General features: G+C 39.3%; 1 protein-coding gene across 3 annotated transcripts in view; it reads right to left on the reverse strand.

The window, feature by feature from the left end:
- Positions 1-21259, reverse strand: part of LOC124798501 (DNA ligase 1) — a 130125-nt gene that overhangs the window by 13157 nt on the left and 95709 nt on the right. For all 3 annotated transcript variants that reach the window (XM_047261959.1, XM_047261950.1, XM_047261943.1), the window contains exons 9-12: positions 15526-15749; positions 14273-14401; positions 14003-14142; positions 696-897 (exon numbers count right to left, since the gene is read on the reverse strand). In XM_047261959.1, coding sequence (XP_047117915.1) covers positions 696-897; positions 14003-14142; positions 14273-14401; positions 15526-15749 — 695 coding nt within the window. The remainder of the gene's footprint in view (positions 1-695; positions 898-14002; positions 14143-14272; positions 14402-15525; positions 15750-21259) is intronic.

The raw sequence follows: 21259 nt of genomic DNA on the forward strand, positions 1-21259 counted from the left end.
GTTCTCAATTGTTATTCATCCTGTATGATCAAATGCTGCATCTGAACTTTTCAAGCAGAAACACTTCTGTTATTGTAACCATTCTCCTGAACCAATGGAAACATTTGCCACTTGAGACAATGCCCAGGTATTCCACATTCGAGTGACCTAGTTGTGTCAATATGCTGTAGCTCTTCTCTTGGCAAAAACTTTTGACACTCTATTCTATAGTGCTCTCATTTACTTTGGAGCCTTGTAACTACACTGGTCTCTTACACTTTTTGTGAACTTAATCGGTGGATTCTTCTGGAGTGTTGAAACTTGTGCTCGTGATAAATTACTAGTTGTGTTATGGACTGTAATATTATGACCTTTACTGAATTATTGTATGTTCATGGTTTCGAGTATTTCAGGCTGTTTCGGCCCATAACTGGCTCATTACTGTTTATGCTGTGTCATTAAATTAGTGTTGATGAAAAAATCACTTGGTATGATACTAAATAGATAACTGTAACTGTTTGTGGCAAGAAAATGAAACAAAAGTGCTAAATTACAGTTGGATTTTATTTGCAATTTAAAGCACTAAAAGAGGACAATAAAAAGGCATGTTCCTGTCTACCAAATTTTAAGGAATATTTAGGGTAAAGTGAAAATGAATTACTTTTTACAATAGCTGATTAAATATTTTCTTTCTTTCTTACAAAAAATGTAAATACCTGTGCACGTTCTCCATCATATTTCCATTCACATGTAAATTTAAGGCCTTCAAAACGCTGCAGAACCTCTTGAACTCCTTTCGTTGGCTGAGCAAGCATGGGCTTCAGAGGCACCCCAGGAGTGATGTGGCAATGATCTGGCAGAGCCTTCACACCTTCTTTTAAGAGTACTGGTACGATTTTGTCATAGTTTGGACATTCACTGAAATTAAAAAGTTTATTTGAAATATAATTTTATAACAAAATGAAAACAAAAGAAAAGAAAAGAAAAACTAATCATACTCATAGCTTTCGTGTTATGTAAAAACAAACTTTCCTCTTTGTAGATTACAGTTTGACTACTTAATAATATTTGCAACACAAACTGAAAAATGAAAAAAACTCCAGTTTCTTAACTGTATTATAGGTAGTTGGGCTCCCACCAATACCACAACAGTAACATTTAACCTTTTCACACTTACTTACTTTATACACGGCATTTAAAAGACCTTATTTAATTAATCTTGTTGATATCATGAATAGGGACTGCAAACAGAGCCTACAAAATGATTTGAACATTTAATTAGTGGCACCTTATCATTACTTCATGTTGTATAAGCATTGTCTTAAGGAATTATTTGAAACTCATCAAGGGAAAGAAACAACCCAGACACATGAAAATTTTCAGATTTAACAGATGTTTTCTACAATTTTTTTTTTTTAAATCTACTACCTCTGTTCAAGAACTATTAAAAATGCATCACAGTGTACTATTCACATATAAATGACATTAAAAATGTTAACTGAGTTTCGCTCTCTTGTACTAGCACAAAGTGAAAGTACATGGGGTAACGTAACACACTTTCTGGAGTTGACAGTAAATAAATGGACAGAAAGAAAATGTACTCGGATTATTCAGTAAAGTGTATTCAGTTGAAAGTTTGTGTGAGTACAACATACACCAATGAAGATGAGGTAGGAATGCAACAATGATAGGACTGTTGTTATTCTTTATATACATGAATGGTTGGACAGGTAGGACGATCAGCAATTCATTGTTGTTTGCTGATGACACTGTGATGTACGGGAAGTGACTGTGGGAAGACACAAGATGACTTAGATAGAATTTCTAGTTCATGGGATGAAAGATTAAAAGAAAATGAATGCAGATGATTTGGAGAAATAATTTTGTAATGTTTGAATACAGTGTTAGTAGTGTACTACTTGACACAGTCACAGCAACTGAATATCTAGGTGCAACGTTACTAAATGATGTGAAATGGTAACAGCACATCAGGATGGTAGTAGGGAAAGCGACTGCTCAACTAAGTTTCATTGGGAGGATTTTGCGAAAGTGTAGCTCATCTATAAAGGAGACGGCATGCAGAATGCTTGTGCAACCTACTGTTGAATAGTGCTCTAGTGTTTGGAATTCCCACCATGTCAGATCAAATGAAGACATAAAAGCAATTCAGATTTGTTACCAATAGGTTCCATCAGCATGCAAGTATTAAGGGAAGCTTGTGAACTCAAATTAGAATCCCCGGAAGGAAAACTGTATCTCTCTTCACGAGGCACTATTATGGAAGTTTAGAGAACCATCATTTGAGGCCAACCGCAGATTGATTATACTGCCACAAACATACATTTTGCCTAAGGTCAATGAAGATAAGATGCGAAAAAATTGGGCTAATACAGAGCTCGTCTTTCCCTTGCTCTATTTGAAGGTGGAACAGGAGAGGAGATTAGCAGTGGTATGTAATACCCTTTGCCAGGCACTGTACGGTGGCATGTGGAGTGTAGATGTAGATGTAGGGTCTTGCCAGGATATCACTCTCTGTACAGCTGCTCTGCCTGAATAGCATTATGCCTACCATAAACCATAATAAAAGTGAAGTTATGAACATGTAGTTTTTAATCAAGGACTGCCTTTACTGTTCATTTCATAATGTCGGAAAGTACTACACTTCTGACCTACAGAACCCGTCTCATAAATAAGAAAATATTATTGTTTTACTTATTGTTAACTCTAGAAAGTGGTACACGAGAGTCAATGTCAGCTTTATGTTGCATTTTTAATAACATCACATTCATGTGATTGGAACACAGTGATATGTTCCAGTGTGGGTCTTGAGGAGAGGAAGTGGATTACTGAATAAAAAATACAGGATGCTACTTAAGAAATTACATACTGCTGTTCATTTGTTCTGTATCCAATTTGCAAGAAAAACAATCTTGAAATTTCCTGGCAGATTAAACCTGTGTGCCAGACCGAGACTCGAACTCGGGACCAAGTTCGAAACTCGGTCCGGCACACAGTTTTAATCTGCCAGAAAGTTTCCTATCAGCACACGCACTGCTGCAGAGTGAAAATCTCATTCCGAAAACAATCTTGTTGCCTAATGTCTCCTTGTAGCTAAACATCTGCTTGATACACTTTTCTTTTTCTTTTTCTTCCCCCCCCCCCCCCCCAGACAAATAAGTTATTTGGGATGGGAATGATAAATGGAACACACTGTATTAAAGTGCTGACAGCATATTGTCCTCAAATTACGAGAATGCTTTCTGAGTGAAACTACTGCTTGAAACCTATATTTGAACATGAAAACCAAACTGTCTTTATTACAACAGCAGATATTTGACAAAGGGCATATTTTCCACTGGCATGAAAACTTGCTATTTCACTAAATTCTGAAAGGATCTGTATCTCTTCAGAGTATCTACACCACAGAGACCTGTCATTCCATGTATATGTAACAAGCTCTTTGCCATACCATCATCAACAGACTTCACCATTACTACCCTGTAATTGTAACGACCTACTGCTGTGAACACAGAAGTTGTCAGGCTAGTTTGAAGCTGCAATGCAATGGCTTTCACTGTTTCCTTCAGTTCTGTCATAGCACCTAATGTTTTCCAAATGTTTGCTAGTTTCATCATTTAAAATATTTTTCCCATAACAATGCACTCATTTCAAATCATTTTAACTTGAAGTAGATGTTACAGTTTTAGCCACTGACATCGTATTTCCTGAAACTTCTGCACAGCAAACCGAACCAAAAATCACGTCTTTTAGAGAGAGATTTAGTCCTGCATATTGATTAAACCACATATTTTCGTAAGTCTTAAGTGTAAATAGCAAACAATCATAGCACAGAACACATGGCATTACACAAACATGTTTCTGGCAGTAGAAGAGAACACTGAAAATGTTTATCGCTGTATTTACTCTACTCAAAAATATTTTTAATATTTTGTGAAGTGACAATAGTCTGAGCAAAACGAGGTGCCCTGTTGATTTATGTGTTTGCAATGCTTAAGTACCGTATTTGGTGGATCTTTTATTTATACGTGCATACTAGGAAAATATGCACCGCACTAAAGATCTCTCCAAAATGCAACATTTACCCTACAATTTGTTGTATGAAAGGGTCAGAAAAGTTGACTTTGTTAGTTAAAGTTGTTACCTGCTGACGTCACACCTACGAAACAGTTTTTTAAACAGGAAATGAACAGTCATTTTCAGTTTATATACATATCTCAGACTTGACAACAAAATCAAGACCCAATGTAAAGATTAAATAACTATTTCAGTAAGAAGTGTACATTTCGTATTATGTCAGTAAAAACTACCGATTACTCGAAATTTACCGGTCGCTAGTAATATAACTACAACTGATTGTATGTTTACCACAAGACAAAATGGTGAAGGAATTCTTCTTTTGCTCACAATTTAACTCTGAAATGAGGACCTGTGTATGCCAAGCAGATCTGCAATAATTCTGGATTTGTGGAAGGCTTGGCTACTGGACAATATGCATGTTTCTACAACTAACTGAATCCTAGACTTTTACACTGTTGTTCCAATGGATGTATCTGATAACTCAATTTCTCCAAAACAAATTTTTACTCTGCTATGAAGTGCACGCTGATTTGAAACTTTGCCCATCACAAAAAGTCCTTTAGAGTTAATGGACTATACTTAAGAATGTTACAAATTTCAAATTTTTACACAGGACAGCTATTAATTTTGCTTTTGACTTTTATTTACATTTTAGATCCTTGCAAAACATTCTGTACCTTACGCGGTGTTATAAAAATTGGATATCATGGAAAGGACTTAGATTTTTATTTTAAAATGTATTAATTTTAAAGTAATAGTATGTAATAATCTTCAATTGTTATGTTTACGAAATAATCTATACAACTGCCATTATGAGAAAACTCTTAATATGAATGGTGTCACCTTCACTAATGAAGAAGTGTTCATCCTGTAATTTATAAATGCTATTTTGTTCTATAGTGTTTGGGTCTGATGTTCCACTGATGGTGAGGCCACAACAGAGTGATTGAAGGGAGATACTGGAAATTTTTACAATGACATCGTTTTAAAAACAAATTAAATTTTGTTATTGATGGGAACTGTTTTTGCACGTTTGGTGAGTTTTCATTCCATTTGCTCTAATAGTCTGTTAATTACCATCATTTAAAGATTCTGTGAGCACCAAACAGTGAATATGACTGCAAAACGTCTCCAGGGTATAATTTCATATGGTTATGAATTGTCATCAATGCCTACACAATGTGAAGATTGGCTTAGAAATGTATATGGCAAAGAACCTCCATCTCAAATAACAATTTTTAATCAGTACAGCGAATTCAAAAGAGGGAAGTTTTTTCTTGGTGATTAATTTCTTGAAGGATGCCAAGGAACTGCTGTTACTGATAAAAATATTACCAATGTTCGAGCAACGCTTGAAGAAGATCAACAGACATCTTATGAATTTATATGGATGACTCTGGGCATTGATTTGAGTCAAATCCAAACATTTTACGTCAACAGTTTCAATTGAGGAAACTTTGCTGTCAATGGATTTCAAAAATCTGACTCCTGAACAAATACAACAATGCATTGATTGGTGCAGAAGAACTATGGAAGAATTCCAATGCAGCACTTCAAATTTGGTTTGTAATATCATTAATGACGGATCACTGATTCAACATTATGATTCTGAAGTCAATTGGCTCAATGGGTCTTTTGAACAGAATTTACACCTGTAAGAATTCGATGACCTCACAGTGCTGGTAAGAAGATAGTTGCTAGAATTTTCTTTCACAAACTGCCCTTAATATTACAATAGCATTAGGAGATACTGTTACCATGTTTAGAACACAAATGATGTCTACTGCGTTAATTTTTGAAAAAGGTTTAGAGGAAAAAGGAAAATAAAGAAATTCATCACAACAATGCATCATCACACACAGCAAAACTAACAACTGGGTATCTGGATGTACTAAAGGTCAGCACCACAGACACTTCACCATAGAGCACTGATTTCTCTTGGTTTTCAAAAATTACAGATAAAATGCATGCAATCACTTTTTCATCATAAGAGGAAGCAGTGGAACATAATAAAAACTTGGATTCTGAAATGCCTCATGAAGAGCTGACCGATTTCATCAAATGAAAAAAATGTACTGATGTTAAAGGGAAATATTTTTGAGTACAATAGTCATTCAATTTTTTTAAGCTGTTCCTTTTTTGTTTTTCTAAAAATTTGTCAGTGATGCCCTAATGTGCTAAGTTTTGACAAAGTAAGTCATCCAACTATCTTCATGGAATGATTCGACAGTTCATAGAAACCTTAATCAGGATGATCAAAAAGTCATTCAGCACTGCATCCAACAAAATACAGCACCAGCATTTTGTTTCTATGCCACATCACATCACTTTGTTATGAATGATATCTTCACATTTTTGATTGGTCTGCAGTAGCATCCTGCAACTACACATACTGCCTTCTATTTGCAATCTCTAGTAGTATGACTTGAGAAGAAATTTCAAACAAAATTGTTTATATCACAAAACCTCCTTTAATGCAACACTGGAAAACAGTGATTCTGCTATTTAAGCAAAACTTATTTACATTTAAATCGCAAAGAGTGGTAATTCCTGACTATTCTACATATACTCAGAGCAAGACTTCTGGAGATGAATACCTCCATGGCCATTACAACAATCTGAATGTTTATTGAATAACTCTCACATCCGTGCTACAGAACACTTTTTGTATGTTTTACTGGGGAAGATTTAAATACAAACTATGCTCTCGGTCCATCCATATGCTGTCAGTTTGATCACTGAAAACACAATGGTCAGTTGAATGGTGGTTGAATGGTCTTCCATTAGGTACAGACAAATGTCATCAGTAGGTAACAAAACCCAGGAGAAAATCACACAATGTGGAGTCGTTGTCAATAGATATGCAAGAGATCATGATGTAAACATTAGCTGGACGACAGACGAGACCACGGCAATGCACAGCAATGCTTAATTCTGCTGCATGTGTTTTAGCACTTCACCTGGTGCCAGCAGATGTATCCTTCCACAATGCACATAATGACCTCGTTGGAGGTACCCATAATTATATAGGATTACAAGATCAAGGAATACTAAAAGGAATGTGGTGTTTCTGCTAAAAACTCCAATAATTTCAAAGATAAACTTCAAATCAAGGGAACATTAACATATGTATGGCAGTGACTGTACCTTGATGTTAACAGGAATGGATGGTACGGTTGATGTCATCTACCACTACTGTCTTTGTAACTGCTTGCAGAACTTCGCGTAGGATACAAAAGTGACATGCCATGTGTCACAAAGACATGCTATCATTACAATGCGGTGCAGACATTTGAGTCAAATGGTACACAATTCTCAGAGTGGGACATTTCAGAAAGGATTTTTCTTCTTTTTCTTTAGAACAGTGGCCTAAATGCATAAAAGATTGATTGAGCAATGGAAAGTCCAGGATGGACTGACAACAATATGGAAAGGACAGATTACTGCTCACATCGAGGGGGTGTTAAACAATGGAAAGTCCAGTGTGGAATATCAACAGTTATGAAAAGGACAGATTGCTACTCACATTATGAAAAGGATAGACTGCTACTCACAGTAAAGGTGACACACTGAGTTGCAGACAGGCGCAAGGAATAGATGTTACACACTTCCGTTTTGGCTAAAGCTTTTTTCAGGAAAGAAAGGAACACACACACACACACACACACACACACACACACACAAGTACTATCTCAAGCCGCTCTGGCCAGCTGGTGTCTCTTCGTTCTGCCTGTCTGCAACTCAAAGTGTGACCTTTAAGGTGAGTAGCAATTTATCCTCCTCATATTTTTACTATATATATATGTAAAGGCCTGCTTGCGTCTGTATATGTGTGGATGGATGTGTGTGTGTGTGTGTGTGTGTGTGTGTGTGTGTGTGTGTGTGTGTGTGTGTGTGTGTGTGTGTGCGCGCGAGTGTATACCTGTCCTTTTTTCCCCCTAAGGTAAGTCTTTCCGCCCCCGGGATTGGAATAACTCCTTATTCTCTCCCTTAAAACCCATATCCTTTCGTCTTTCCCTCTTTCCTGATGAAGCAACCGTGGGTTGCGAAAGCTTGAAATTTTGTGTGTGATGAGTAGCAATCTGTCTTTTCCATACAGTTGTTAAAAGCTGGACTGCATGTGTAAGATCAATAACTGACTAACTTCAGCAAACTGGAATAGCCTTACCTCACAACCTAAGTTTACACAGTATTTAATTTGAATATCAATTGTACATAAGACATGGTTCTGACACCACCATTTGTTTAACAAGAGACACACTAAATTATTAACACAGCAACTTTAAAACTTTTATTACTGCATGATGATTCTTCACTACAAAATTTTATTTCTGAAAACTACCAATATGCAAACAAATTAACTGAATAACATATACAAATATATTATTTTTAGTTTCAGGTTTTCTGGTATATGCAGTTACTTAGAATTTTTAAATACCGTCCTCATTTTGTCTTCTTGTGCCCAACTTCAATCAAACTGCAATAAATAGTGATTACATACCAAAATAACTGGCATTTTGTGAGGGACACTTTAAAATTACCATCTATGTATTTAAGTCTGAATCTGGCCTTTAGCTAAAAATAATGTTACTTAAAATATCTTTTGAACACATATACACTGAAGAGCCAAAGAAACTGGTACACCTGCCTAATATCGTGTACAGCCCTGTGAGCACACAGAAGTGCCACGTGGCATGGACTCGACCAATATCTAAAGTAGTGCTGGAAGGAATTGACACCATGAATCCTGCAGTGCTTTCCATAAATCTGTAAGAGTACGAGGGGGTGGAGATCTTTTCTGAACAGCACATTGCAAAGCATCCCAGATGTGCTAAATAATATTCATGTCTGGGAAGTTTGGTGGCCAGTAGGAGTATTTAGACTCAGAGGAGTGTTCCTGGAGCAACTCAGTAGCAATTCTGGACATGTGGGGTGTCACATTGCCCTGATGGAATTGCCCAAGTCCGTCAGAATGCACAATGGACGTGAATGGATGCAGGTGATCAGACACGATGCTTACATACATGTCACCTATCACAGTCGTATCTAGACATATTAGGGGTCCTGCATCGCTCCACCTGCACAATCCCACGTCATTACAGATCTTATACCAGCTTGAACAGTCCCCTGCTCACATACAGGACATAGGGATTCATGTGGTTGTCTCCATACCCATGCATGTCCATCCGCTCAATACAATTTATTTGAAACTAGACTTGTCCGACCACGCAACATGTTTCCAGTCATCAATAGACCAATGTCGGTGTTCATGGGCCCAGGCGAAGCGTAAAACAATGTGTCGTGCATTTATCAAGGGTACACGAGTGGGCCTTCGGCTCCAAGAGCTCATACCGATTATGTTTCGTTCGACGGTTCACACGCTGACACTTGTTGCTCGCCCAGCATTGAAATCTGCTGCAATTTGTGGACGGGTTACACTTCTGTCACACTGAACAATTCTCTTCGGTTGTCGTTGGTCCCGTTCTTGCAGGATCTTTTTCTGGCCTCAGCAATGTCGAACACCTGATTTTTTTTACCCGATTCCTGATATTCACTGTACACTCGTGAAATGGACGTACGGGAAATCCCCACTTCATCACCCTGGAGATGCTGTGTGTCATTTCTTGTGTGCCAACTATAACACCATGTACAAACTCATTTATATAATCTGCCGACCTAACAACTGCACCAGAGACTTTTCTTATATAGGTGTTGCCGACTGCGACGCCGTATTCTGCCTGGTTACATATCTCTGTATTAGAATATGCATGCCTATACCAGTTTCTTTGGTGCAGCAGTGTATTTTGAAGCAGCGATTATTTTCACTGTTCTATTAAAATGCCTTTTGACATAACTGTTGACAGGGCACACTTTTTCATTATACCTGCTTCAGACAAAATGAGAACTGGTTTCAAGTTCTCTTACAAATCAGATGTGTGTGTGTGTTTATCACTGTAAGAGTGAAATATTTTTAGGAACTTAATGCAGAGTTACATTTGTTTTGTTTACAATAATTGTGTTAACTAGACATTCAAGCAGTTGTGGCATTTGCCAGATATATAGTGACATGTGCCTAAAATGTATCATAACTAGAGGCACCTGTTTTTCGCAAAGTGTGAAATTGCGAAATTTTCACTAAATTTTACACATTTTGCTGAAAACGCGAAACTATTTACTTTTAAGCCAAATCGCGAAATAAATGACAAAACTGTGCAAAATCTCGTCATTTGAACTTAACCGCAGATATTCGATTGGAGTTATGGTAATACAATCTGGATATCAATTTACACAATTTCGATATATATAATATATCGAGTATTCCAAAGACTTTCTACATTGTTTTGGTGGTGTATTCAGTATTGCGTGTTGGAAATCATTGTGGATCGCCGGTGCATTGAGTGTAGTATTTTGTGTTTAGTTTTCGTGTTACAGATGATTAATATGGTAGTGACAGTTTTCGACCGAGAAAAGGAATTTTCGTCAGAAGGATTTTATGTTTTCGACAAAAGTAGGAAGATACTTATGTGCAAATACTGCAATATGGCAGACGAAGGACACGTGCCTGAAACACAGTAACAACAGTTCTTCCCATAAGAAGAACAAGGAGAAGGCGCTAACAACTACTGGTATAAAAAGACAAGACACGCTCACGGAATTCACTGCAGTGGCAAAACGAGTGAAAAATGATAAAGAAGAATTCATTTTATCGACTACTGGAGCTTTCATTGAGGCTAACATTCCGATGGAAAAAGCTGATCATCCAAAGCTAAGAGAATGGATGAACAAATACATACCAGGATTGTGTAATAATTAATTTACCGTCTGCTGATTGCAGCAACGATTAGGTAATCTCGAAAGCCATTAATTTTTGTTGGTCAGAATAGGCCTATATTAAAAATAATTTTTCCTCGAGCACCCTCTTAAAAAAGTCTTACGATTGGGTAATGTGGTAATTTAATTCATTACATAGTACTCCAATAGCAGTTCTATTGACATTTTTAGGGTGCTGGAGACTTACCCTCAGCTGGAAGACTACGGGAAGGTTACATACTTCGAATCATCAAAGTAGAAAAGGAAAGATTAAAAGAAGCCGTGAAATATGAAAGAGTTTCAATTCTTTGTGATGAAACGACAGACAGAAAAGGGCTGTGTGTGTTCGTGGTTCTGATAAAAGTACTTACAAGGGAACCTCCCCATCGCACCCCCCTCAGATTTAGTTATAAGTTGGCACAGTGGATAGGCCTTGAAAAACTGAACACAGATCAATTGAGAAAACAGGAAGAAGTTGTGTGGAACTGTGAAAAAATAAGCAAAATATACAAACTGAGTAGTTCATGGGAAGATAGGCAACATCAAGGACACTGGAAACGCAGGAGCGCAGTGGTCTCTTGGTAACGTGAGCAGCTGCCGAACGGAAGGTCCTTGGTTCAAATCTTCCATCGAGTGAAAAGTTTAATTTTTTATTTTCAGTTTATGTGACAAACTCTTATGTTTTCATCACTTTTTGGGAGTGATTATCACATTCACAAGAAAACCTAAATCGGGCAAGGTAGAAGAAACTTTTTACCCATTCGCCAAGTGTACAAGTTAGGTGGGTCGACAACATATTCCTGTCATGTGACGCACATGCCGTCACCAGTGTCGTATAGAATATATCAGACGTGTTTTCCTGTGGAGGAATCGGTTGACCTATGACCTTGCGATAAAATCTTGTCGGTTCCCATTAGAGAGGCACGTCCTTTCGTCTACTAATCGCACGGTTTTGCGATGCGGTCGCAAAACACAGACACTAAACTTATTACAGTGAACAGAGACGTCAATGAACGAACGGACAGATAATAACTATGCAAAAATAAAGAAAGTAAAATTTTCAATCCAGGGAAGACTTGAACCAAGGACCTCTCCTTCTACAGCTGCTCACGAGACCACGGCGCTCCTGAGTTAACGGTCTCCATGATGTTGCCTATGCCGGCCATGAACTACTCAGTTTGTATATTTTGCTTATTTTTTCACAGTTCCACACAACTTCTTCCTGTTTTCTCAATTGATCTGTGTTCAGTTTATCAAGGCCTATCCACTGTGCCAACTTATAACTAAATCTGAGGGGGGTGCGATGGGGAGGTTCCCTTGTTAGTTGTGGCGATGGTGCAGTTCGGAAATTATTTGTTGGGGGAGTGAAAGTTAATGCAAATGCTACAGAATGTGCGCAAGCAATTATGAGTGTAATACAGAAACTTGAAATTCAGTACAGAAGTGTAGTTTCTATAACTTCAGATTCAGCCCATTATATGGGTAAGTGTATACATGCAGTTAGGGTTTTAGTTTCAGAAGGGTTAGTACACACATAAATGAAATTTGGTTGGCAATGTGTGGGCTGTGGAACTTTGTGACTTGAACCATTGTGTTTTGCAGGCAAAACAGATCTTCCTTAATACCGGAAAGAAAAAGCATGCATACATTCAGTTCTTAGCTCAGAAATATGTAGGTGTACCCACAAAAGCTAAACTTTTTCCTATTCTTGTCATCACGAGGTGGAACTCCTGCTTTGAAATTGTCGAGTACCTTGGAGAATATCTCTGTGATATAGTAGAATTTGTTGAAACTGTTGAAGATGAGAGTGTAGCTGTCGATTATTTTAAAGCTTTGACTTCTGTTGAAGCAAAAAAACTTCAATGCCTAGCTATTTTTCTTGTTGAGCACTGCTCAAAATGTTGCAATTTGCTGCTGACATTAGAGGGCTCCAAGATACTGTTAATTCACCTTCTGCAGTCTAAGCTTGGTGACCTTGCATAGAGCTTTAAGTTACTAGGGGATGCATCCCCCCCTCCCCTAGACAACCACAGAAAAACTTCTTAAACTGCCAGAGCATATGCAAGCACAGTTAACATCACTCTTCCAGTCTGTAGGTAGAGCAAGTCTTACAAAACTAAACCACTTGATGGAGTGTGATACAGGAAAAATTGTCATTTCCTCTATAGGTAAATTTTTTGCTCCGAGAAACATAATAAAAGGCAATTTAGATAGTGCTGTAATCTCTCAGCTGATAAAGAAAATTCCCATTCTACAAGAACTTCAAATGTCAGAATTTCTATACACATTGTTTAGGGATTTAGTAGCTAGTTCTTGTAGAGAAGGTAAAGATGTTGATGTGATTGGTACTCTTCTTTCCCTGAAAGCAGAGTATGGACTTTTTGTGGAAGCTGCACTGAAGGCTTTGTGGATCCCAGTCAGTAATGTTGACAGTGAGAGATCATTTTCTAGATATTGCAATATAATGTCTGACAGAACAGCTCTGACTCCCAGTAATATGGAAGTCATGGTATCCTTGTCTTTCTCAGACAGACTTGTGTGTTGTATACATAGACTAGGACAGGATAAATGTTTTCCAAACTTTCATGATTTGGTATTTGTGTTTTAATAAGATTTATAATTTTTATGCTTTTTCAATTTATGTAAAATAAAAGATTTTTCACTGCAAATGTGGCATAAATGTATTTCCTTTACCTTTTACTGCTGATAAGTGGAAATAAAATTTAGCTAAATTATTGATGAAATGGAAAAAAAAAACTAGCGAAAAATATACCGAAATAACTTTTTAAATATGACGAAATCGGGCAAAAATTTTCACCACAAACAGGTGCCTCTAATCATAACTGGACAGCTAGGTCACATGGTGAGTGCGTATTCTCATATCACCTGAAATTTGGAAACCAGAACTGTTACAACCCAACAACACTTTTCTGTCCAAATATTGTTTCCTAAGCTGCACTTGGTATATATGTAAGTCTCAGCACAGCTGCTTTACGCACAAATCAGTTTGATGATAACAACAGACTGAAGCCACATTCTTCAAATTTTAATGAGCATTTAATGCTGCTGCCATCAGGGACAATTTTATACGTGAAGGTCTAATTTGGCTACTTACCAATAAGTGGTTTTAATAATCGATGCTTCTTCATCCAGGCAATTCTTGAACGTCTGAGATGACATATTTTTTGCAGCATTAATCACTTCAGGTGGGAAGGATTGTCCAGGTGGTGTCAGAACACAGGCCTGTGCCAAAGCCTACGAAAATATGACAGTGAGTCACACCTCTGGAGTAAAGGATTGAGTAACCAAAAGGCAGAGTCAGAAAGAATATGATAAATGTAAAAGGACAAGTTTCAAATACAGTGAGCAATGCAAAACATTTTACCTGCAGAACTGACTGCTCCGCCAATCCAATGCGTAGTTTACCAGCCAAGGAACGAATGAGATAACGAGCTTCACACTGCCGGCAAGCCACAAACATTGACTGAATCTTGTCAACCTTCTTGCTCATGGCCTTAAACAGAAAAGAAGCAAAGACATTAATGGAACCTCACTTATGTAAACACACACACATTCTCTTCTACACTGTACAAAATTCAGTCAATGACAGTACTACATCAACAATATTCATGGCATACATCCAACTCCATAGTAGACCATTGATCCCAACCAAAAATATGAAAACCACAAAACTTTCATATTTCAATCGTGCACATGAAACCAAACAGCCAAGAACAAGTTAGGATCAATATTGACGAAACCATGTCAGGTCTTTGACTCTCAGGGCCAGAACTACTTCAATTCAGACAGAAGGGTAGCTGACGGTTAGGAGAGAGGTGGCAAGTGTGTAAGACAGGAATGTGGCACACAGGTACTGGAGCTGTTGAGTTCATGATGATGATGATATAGAGTGGATTGGGAGAGAGTGACAAGTGAGATTGTTGCATATGAAGGTGTGGACACAGTGGGTTCGTAGAGGCTGATGGCAGAAGATTATTGAAGCAAAAAATTCGTTCCAAGGATAACTCCTGTCTGTGGGGGTGAAAAAGGTGGTGCTCGGAGGAGGGGGGACCAACACGTGAAACAGCCACTGACCTCTAGCATGTTTTGTGCAAGAACATGTTCCACCACTGGATGATCAACTCTGCTCTTGACCAGTTTTACGGTGGCCATTCATTCTGACAGACTGATGGTTGGTGGTCATGAGCATATAAAATTCTGTGCTGAAATTGCAGCAGAGCTGGTATACGACATGGTTCCTTTCACAAGTGACCCTTCCTCTCATGGGATATGATAAGCCTGCAACAGGACTAGGACATTTATATGCTGGGTGGGTGACTCGGGCAGGTCTTCCACCTGGGCCTACTTTTTTTCAGCATAGCAACTTTCTCTTCAAGTTACTAACGTTAAATTTCGCCAGAGCAATAACAAATCGTAAAAGTAGCTTAACAGTAACTGATGTTGCTTCACTATGTTGATGCATGCCACGACTCACTCTATAGCCCTGAAGGCTCTCCCACACAATATGGTCTACAGAAAATGTTGAATGGATGAATGAATCGATTACTCAACTGATCAGTTATATTACATTTATAAACATCAAAACATCAGCAAATAACTCTATAAGGCTTTTCATACCGCTTGACCGGACATCTGCGCAATGTCTTTCAACTTCTCAAATACTCCTCGTACTGTAAGTCTGGCAGGCTGGAACATCATACGCTGGTTGCTTCGGCTTTGTTCTGCTACAATTCCTAAGTCACCCGAAGCAGCAGCATCAGTTTTGATTTGGGCTAGAGTGCGGCCAGTACTCTGGGCTATCGCTTTCATCAATGTTGTTTCTGCAACTCCTAATTCAATTCCTGAAATTAAAAGTGAAAATGTTTAAGGAATGTAATAATTTACTTGGTGGTATGGCTGTAAATACTCTAGGCACAGTCACTGCCCCTCCAGTCCTCTGTACTGATCTTTCATTACAGTCTCTTGTCCTTACATTCATTGAGTGGTACCCGATGATGTTGCGCTTCAGTGACAATTTTCTCAACTGAATACACTTACATATAGAGCTGGCAGCTTTACTTAATGCATTGTAATCTTTTGTAAACAAATTTACAAGCAGAGACTGACCATCACCAACAGCACTCAATCACTGGTTCTCCTAATGCCTATAGATTTATATCACCATATCAAATATTTTGTGCTGCCGGCAGGTATGTTTTTCTGCTGCTAATTTGAAACACTACCTGGAATGGTGTAGTGAAGTGACAGAACTCTTGGATCACCTTTTATTAGTTTTATTATTATAATGTTTTGAACTAGTACATCACAAAAAAATTTCTAATTACATTTGGCAGTAAAAGACCTGCTGAATTTTGTACAGTTACTGCATACAATTTTTTATTTGCAGCACCTTATCAGCAAGAAAGCCATATAGTACAAGAAAACTGTTAGTATTTTGTGAACTCTATTAAGGGAATGTCAATGCACCAACTAGGGAGTAGCTTTAACAAGTGTAAGTTATGTAACAATTGAATAAAATAAACTGAAATCTGTATGGGTGTGAAATGCAAGGCACAGCACAGAAAAATACCATATATGGAAAACCAGTGCTCTCTCTGAACCACTTTGCTCTTTATATTAGGTCTATTGGAATAATCTTCTGTGCACACGCTTGTTTACTGTTTATTAAAAGCTATGTTTGGCCCCTATACTCCCTTTTCTTAGAACAAATTTTTAAACAATTTCTTTTGAAAGAGTTAAGGGTTTTTACCAGCTGATTCTGTTGCCACAAATGGAGATTCTACTGATAAGCAAGTACAGCATTAGCCATTGTTGTGTTTTTAACTTTGTTCTTTCTTGCTCAAGTTGTTGAAATGGTTATGTACTTCCAATATCTCTTAAATTCTTGAGGTAATAGCTGACTTTTAAGCCACAGCTTACAAGTCAAAGAAATGCATGATACAATCACTTAATTCATCTTCAGCCACTGCTGGACTTTTCATAAGTCATCTTGCCAAAGGCTTGTGTGTTGTGAAATGTTAGTAGTTACAGTACGTTCCATCATCCAAACGAAGTGTTTCCTAACAAGTTTGTTGAGATGAATGCTTCTGGAGGTATTTAAATTTGTGAAGTGAATAAACAGTTTACTGCAGATACACAGGACACAATACAGCCCACTACAATAGGATCTTGGTTACAAATCACTGTGCTGAAAATATGAGCAAAAAACTAAAAAAATCCTGCCAGTAGAAGAATGATTAATATTTAAGAGCAAAGAATCAGGGCAGATATGGCAAAGGCATCATCAGGGTTGCCACAAGTTTCCAAAGGTGAAATTCCCTGATATTTCCCTATTTCCAGACAAGTTTTAGCATTTTTCTCTGACAAATTTTGAGATCTCAAGGGTAAGTAAAGACATGCGTTGACAAAAGAAGGACTTCAGTACTTCTCCCTCGTGTGAACACAAATCTTACATCTTTTGTAATGAACTGTTTTTAGATGGAGAAAGCAAGCCCAATGGTATGTGTGTTTCATTGAGACCACTATTGTTATTTTATTTCAATAAAACAAAACACATTTTGTGGCAAAATATGCATTTACTTGGAGTCACAAGACAGATTTAAAATACCTTCACTGATTCCAGATATAATGCCAGAAAAAAGTAGGCCTCTTGAAAGAAGTGTATAAGATAGGGAAGAGTTGTGTAAACCAACACTATAGGTGACCACCAATAAAATGTTGGTTCTACTGTGTTATTATTGTCAGTTGTTATTCACTGTGTTATGTCCATTATTTTACAGGTATTGTGTTATTTTACAGGTACTGTGTTATTTTTGTTTCAAGAAACATATGAGTATATAGCGTACAAACTGCCACAGTCTTTTTCTTATTGTTAATATTTTCTAATACATAAATTATTTTTGAAGCGGCAATATGGCGGCCACTGAGTGACGCGCGTTTCTTCGGCTCGCGAGTTTTTCCGATCATTGAAGGTGTTACAGAGAAGTGCGGCAGTCCACAACGTGTGCATCCAACTAAACAAGTGTTACTTGCCGTGGTGTATTGTTTCTCCCTTGATTACCACAAGTGATAAGTGAGTGAAAAATGGGAAGAGCACGAGTAAGCGGCAGCAGGCGAGGCTACAGGGGCGCAGGCGGTGCGCGTGCCCGGTTTCCTGCGGCAGGTGAGGCCCCGCTTCCCGACATCGGGGAGCTCGTCCGGTCCCAGGTGAGTGTGGCGCTGCACAGCAAAGACACGCTAGACGTAATCGTGCAATCCATCACGGACTCTGTGACGGCCACGGTCATGGACAAACTGCAAGTCTGTCAGGCGCAACAGCACCGAAATCCAGTCTCTTAGAAAGTCCCTGGCCGCACAAGAGAAAAAAGCCGCCGACCTAGTAGCTAAACTGTCTGCTGCCACCGGTGAAATGGAGCAGTATCAGTTAAGGAACAGCTTGCGCTTGTTTGGGGTAGCTGAAAACGAACATGAAAACACCGATGACCTGGCCATTAGCCTCGTGCGTGAGAAACTTGGCGTGCAGATCGACGTGGCCGATATTGACAGGAGCCACCGTGTTGGGCGCAGGATACCAGGTGCCATGAAACCCAGGCCCATAATTATTAAATTTGTGTCATACCGGAAAAGAGCTGAAGTGTTTGCTCAGAAAAGAAAACTCGCCAAGAGTGGGGTTACCCTGAGGGAAGATCTGACGCGCGAAAGACTAAAAGTTTTGAACGCTACGATCACACAGTTCGGCCTTCAAAATGTATGGACCCAGGATGGCAGGATCGTAGTCAAGACGGAAGGAGGGAGGAAAACGGTGAAGAACATGTTTGAACTGAAAGACTGAGCGAAATCACGTGAGACACAAGGTCTCATATTGTACTCTGTCTAATATAAGTTAATTTTTGTTCTTTCTTTTCATTTTTTAGCTTAAATATTGCTCCGTTATTTCTGTAAGTACCATAAGTACTCTATTTAAAATCAGTCAATTGTGTCACATAAATTGTGGTGTCACCGCCAGACACCACACTTGCTAGGTGGTAGCTTTAAATCGGCCGCGGTCCATTAGTACATGTCGGACCCGCGTGTCGCCACTGTCAGTGATCGAAGACCGAGCGCCACCACACGGCAGGTCTCGAGAGACTTACTAGCACTCGCCCCAGTTGTACGGACGACTTAGCTAGCGATGCAACACTGACGAAGCCTCGTTTATTTGCAGAGGAGATAGTTAGAATAGCCTTCAGCTAAGTCAATGGCTACGACCTAGCAAGGCGCCATAGCAATTGATAGTTATCGTATGAAGCATGTCTCATCAAGAACGATGTATACAAATGATGGATTAAAGTTAAGTATTCCAGAAGCTACGTACTTTTCTTTATAGCATTCATTACGTATCCTGTTTCAGACCTCACGCCATCCTGCGTGAGCTTATAGTGTGCATTTCGGCCTTCTCTAGCAATATAACAAGTGGCGACGAGGCTTAAAAGAGGATTTCGCGTTCGTATTGCTCTAATTTACTTGTGTCATGGCTTCGCCACAATCTCCAGATGTACTGTCCGAATTTTATCGCTTGCAGCATCAGCAGACGCAGGCGTTATTGGATGCCCTTGGACAGCTCGTCCAGGGTCAACATGCAATGCAAACCGATGCGGCAGCCGCCGCTTCACCGCTACCGCAGCCACAACATGCTGTTGCACCCCCGTTTCGGCACTACGATGCGGAGGTGGAAACCTGGACGGAGTGGTCACGCCAGTTTGGATTTCATCTCGCCGCCTACAGAATTCAAGGTAGCGAGCGGCAGCCTCATTTCTTGGCGCATGTAGGGGTGCAAACGTACCGTGTGATAGTGAAATTATTTCCCCGACGCGACGTAGCAACTCTGTCCTACGAAGAAATTTTGTCTGCTTTAGATGCCTATTTCAAAGAAACAGTCAATGTCGTTGCAAAAAGGTATACGTTCTTTCGTACAAAACGTACGGCCGGTCAAACTAATCTGGAGTGGGTTGCAACTTTGCAAGGCCTTACAAGGGATTGTGCTTTTGAGTGTGAATGTGAACTCCCTTATTCAGATACTATGGTGCGTGATGCAATTGCACAGAACGTTTCTGATGTTCGTATACGGGAGCAAATTTTGAAACTAGTCAATCCCTCCCTTCAACAAGTGATAGACATAATGGATAGGCAAGACACACTTGACTTTGCTCAGGACTCATTTGCAACTTCGCCCGCTGTGTGTCACATTAACCGGCCCGCCGGGCGAGCTGCACGGAACGGTATACAGCCCTCGCGCACGTCCGCGCAGCCACGTGTCCTGCGTAAGCAGGCAAATGCAGTGCTAAAATCATGCCCGCGGTGTGCTACTAGACATTCGCGTGAGAATTGCCCGTCGCGCCAAGCTATTTGCTTTTTCTGTAATGAAAAAGGACATGTTCAGAGTGTTTGCCAGAAAAAGCTCAGATCAGACACTCACAACGATTCCAGGCCCTTTGCTTCGCGCCGGAATCGTACCAAGAATACTCAGGCTCGTGAACCTTCACCCATGAACATTCATGTAGTTAATTCCACTCCGCCCAGTGCCACTCTCTCTACCAGTGACTGTGTTCGTCCCACAAAAATTGTGCGTCGACATCGACAGAAATCACGTCAATTAGCAAGTGATTCTGTACCAGTGTCTGTTCAAGTTGCACGAGACAGTCGCACTTGTCGTCAGCAGGACAATAAACTTTTTGTAGATTTGGTCGTAAATGGCAACGTAATACCATTCCAGCTCGATACCGGAGCTGCAGTTTCATTGATCAATAAAGTCACGTACAACCAACTGGGCACTCCTCCGTTGCATGCCGCAAATGTTAAGCTAACTACATATTCAGGTCACACGATCCCTGTGTTAGGACAGTGCAGCCTTCTTGCAACATACAAGGGACAACAAAACTGGTGTCATTCTACGTCCTTCGTTCTTCTTCTGCAGTGAACTTGTTTGGTTTAGATTTATTTCAGTTGTTTAACTTGTCTATAGTCAATCAGGCCCTATCAGTGAACCAGACTGTGCCATAGAAGACTTGCCTTCGCCGCAGAATTTGAAGCAGCTACAGAGTGTGTTGGGAAAAATTAACTATTGCAATAAATTTGTGCCGCGCGCTTCTTCCATTTCAGCTCCGCTTCATCGTTTACGCCGTAAAGGTGTTCCGTTTGTCGGTTACGCCGTAAAGGTGTTCCGTTTGTGTGGACGACGGAATGCAAACGCGCCTTTCGCCAGTTGAAATCGGCGTTGCTTTCAAATACTTGCCTTAAGCCATTCGATCCCCAGAAACCCCTTTTGTTGATGGTAGATGCATCGGATTTCGGGATCAGTGCTGTGCTTGCGCAC

The sequence above is a fragment of the Schistocerca piceifrons genome, chromosome 1, assembly GCF_021461385.2.
Source record: "Schistocerca piceifrons isolate TAMUIC-IGC-003096 chromosome 1, iqSchPice1.1, whole genome shotgun sequence".
NCBI classification, from domain to species: Eukaryota; Metazoa; Arthropoda; class Insecta; order Orthoptera; family Acrididae; genus Schistocerca; species Schistocerca piceifrons.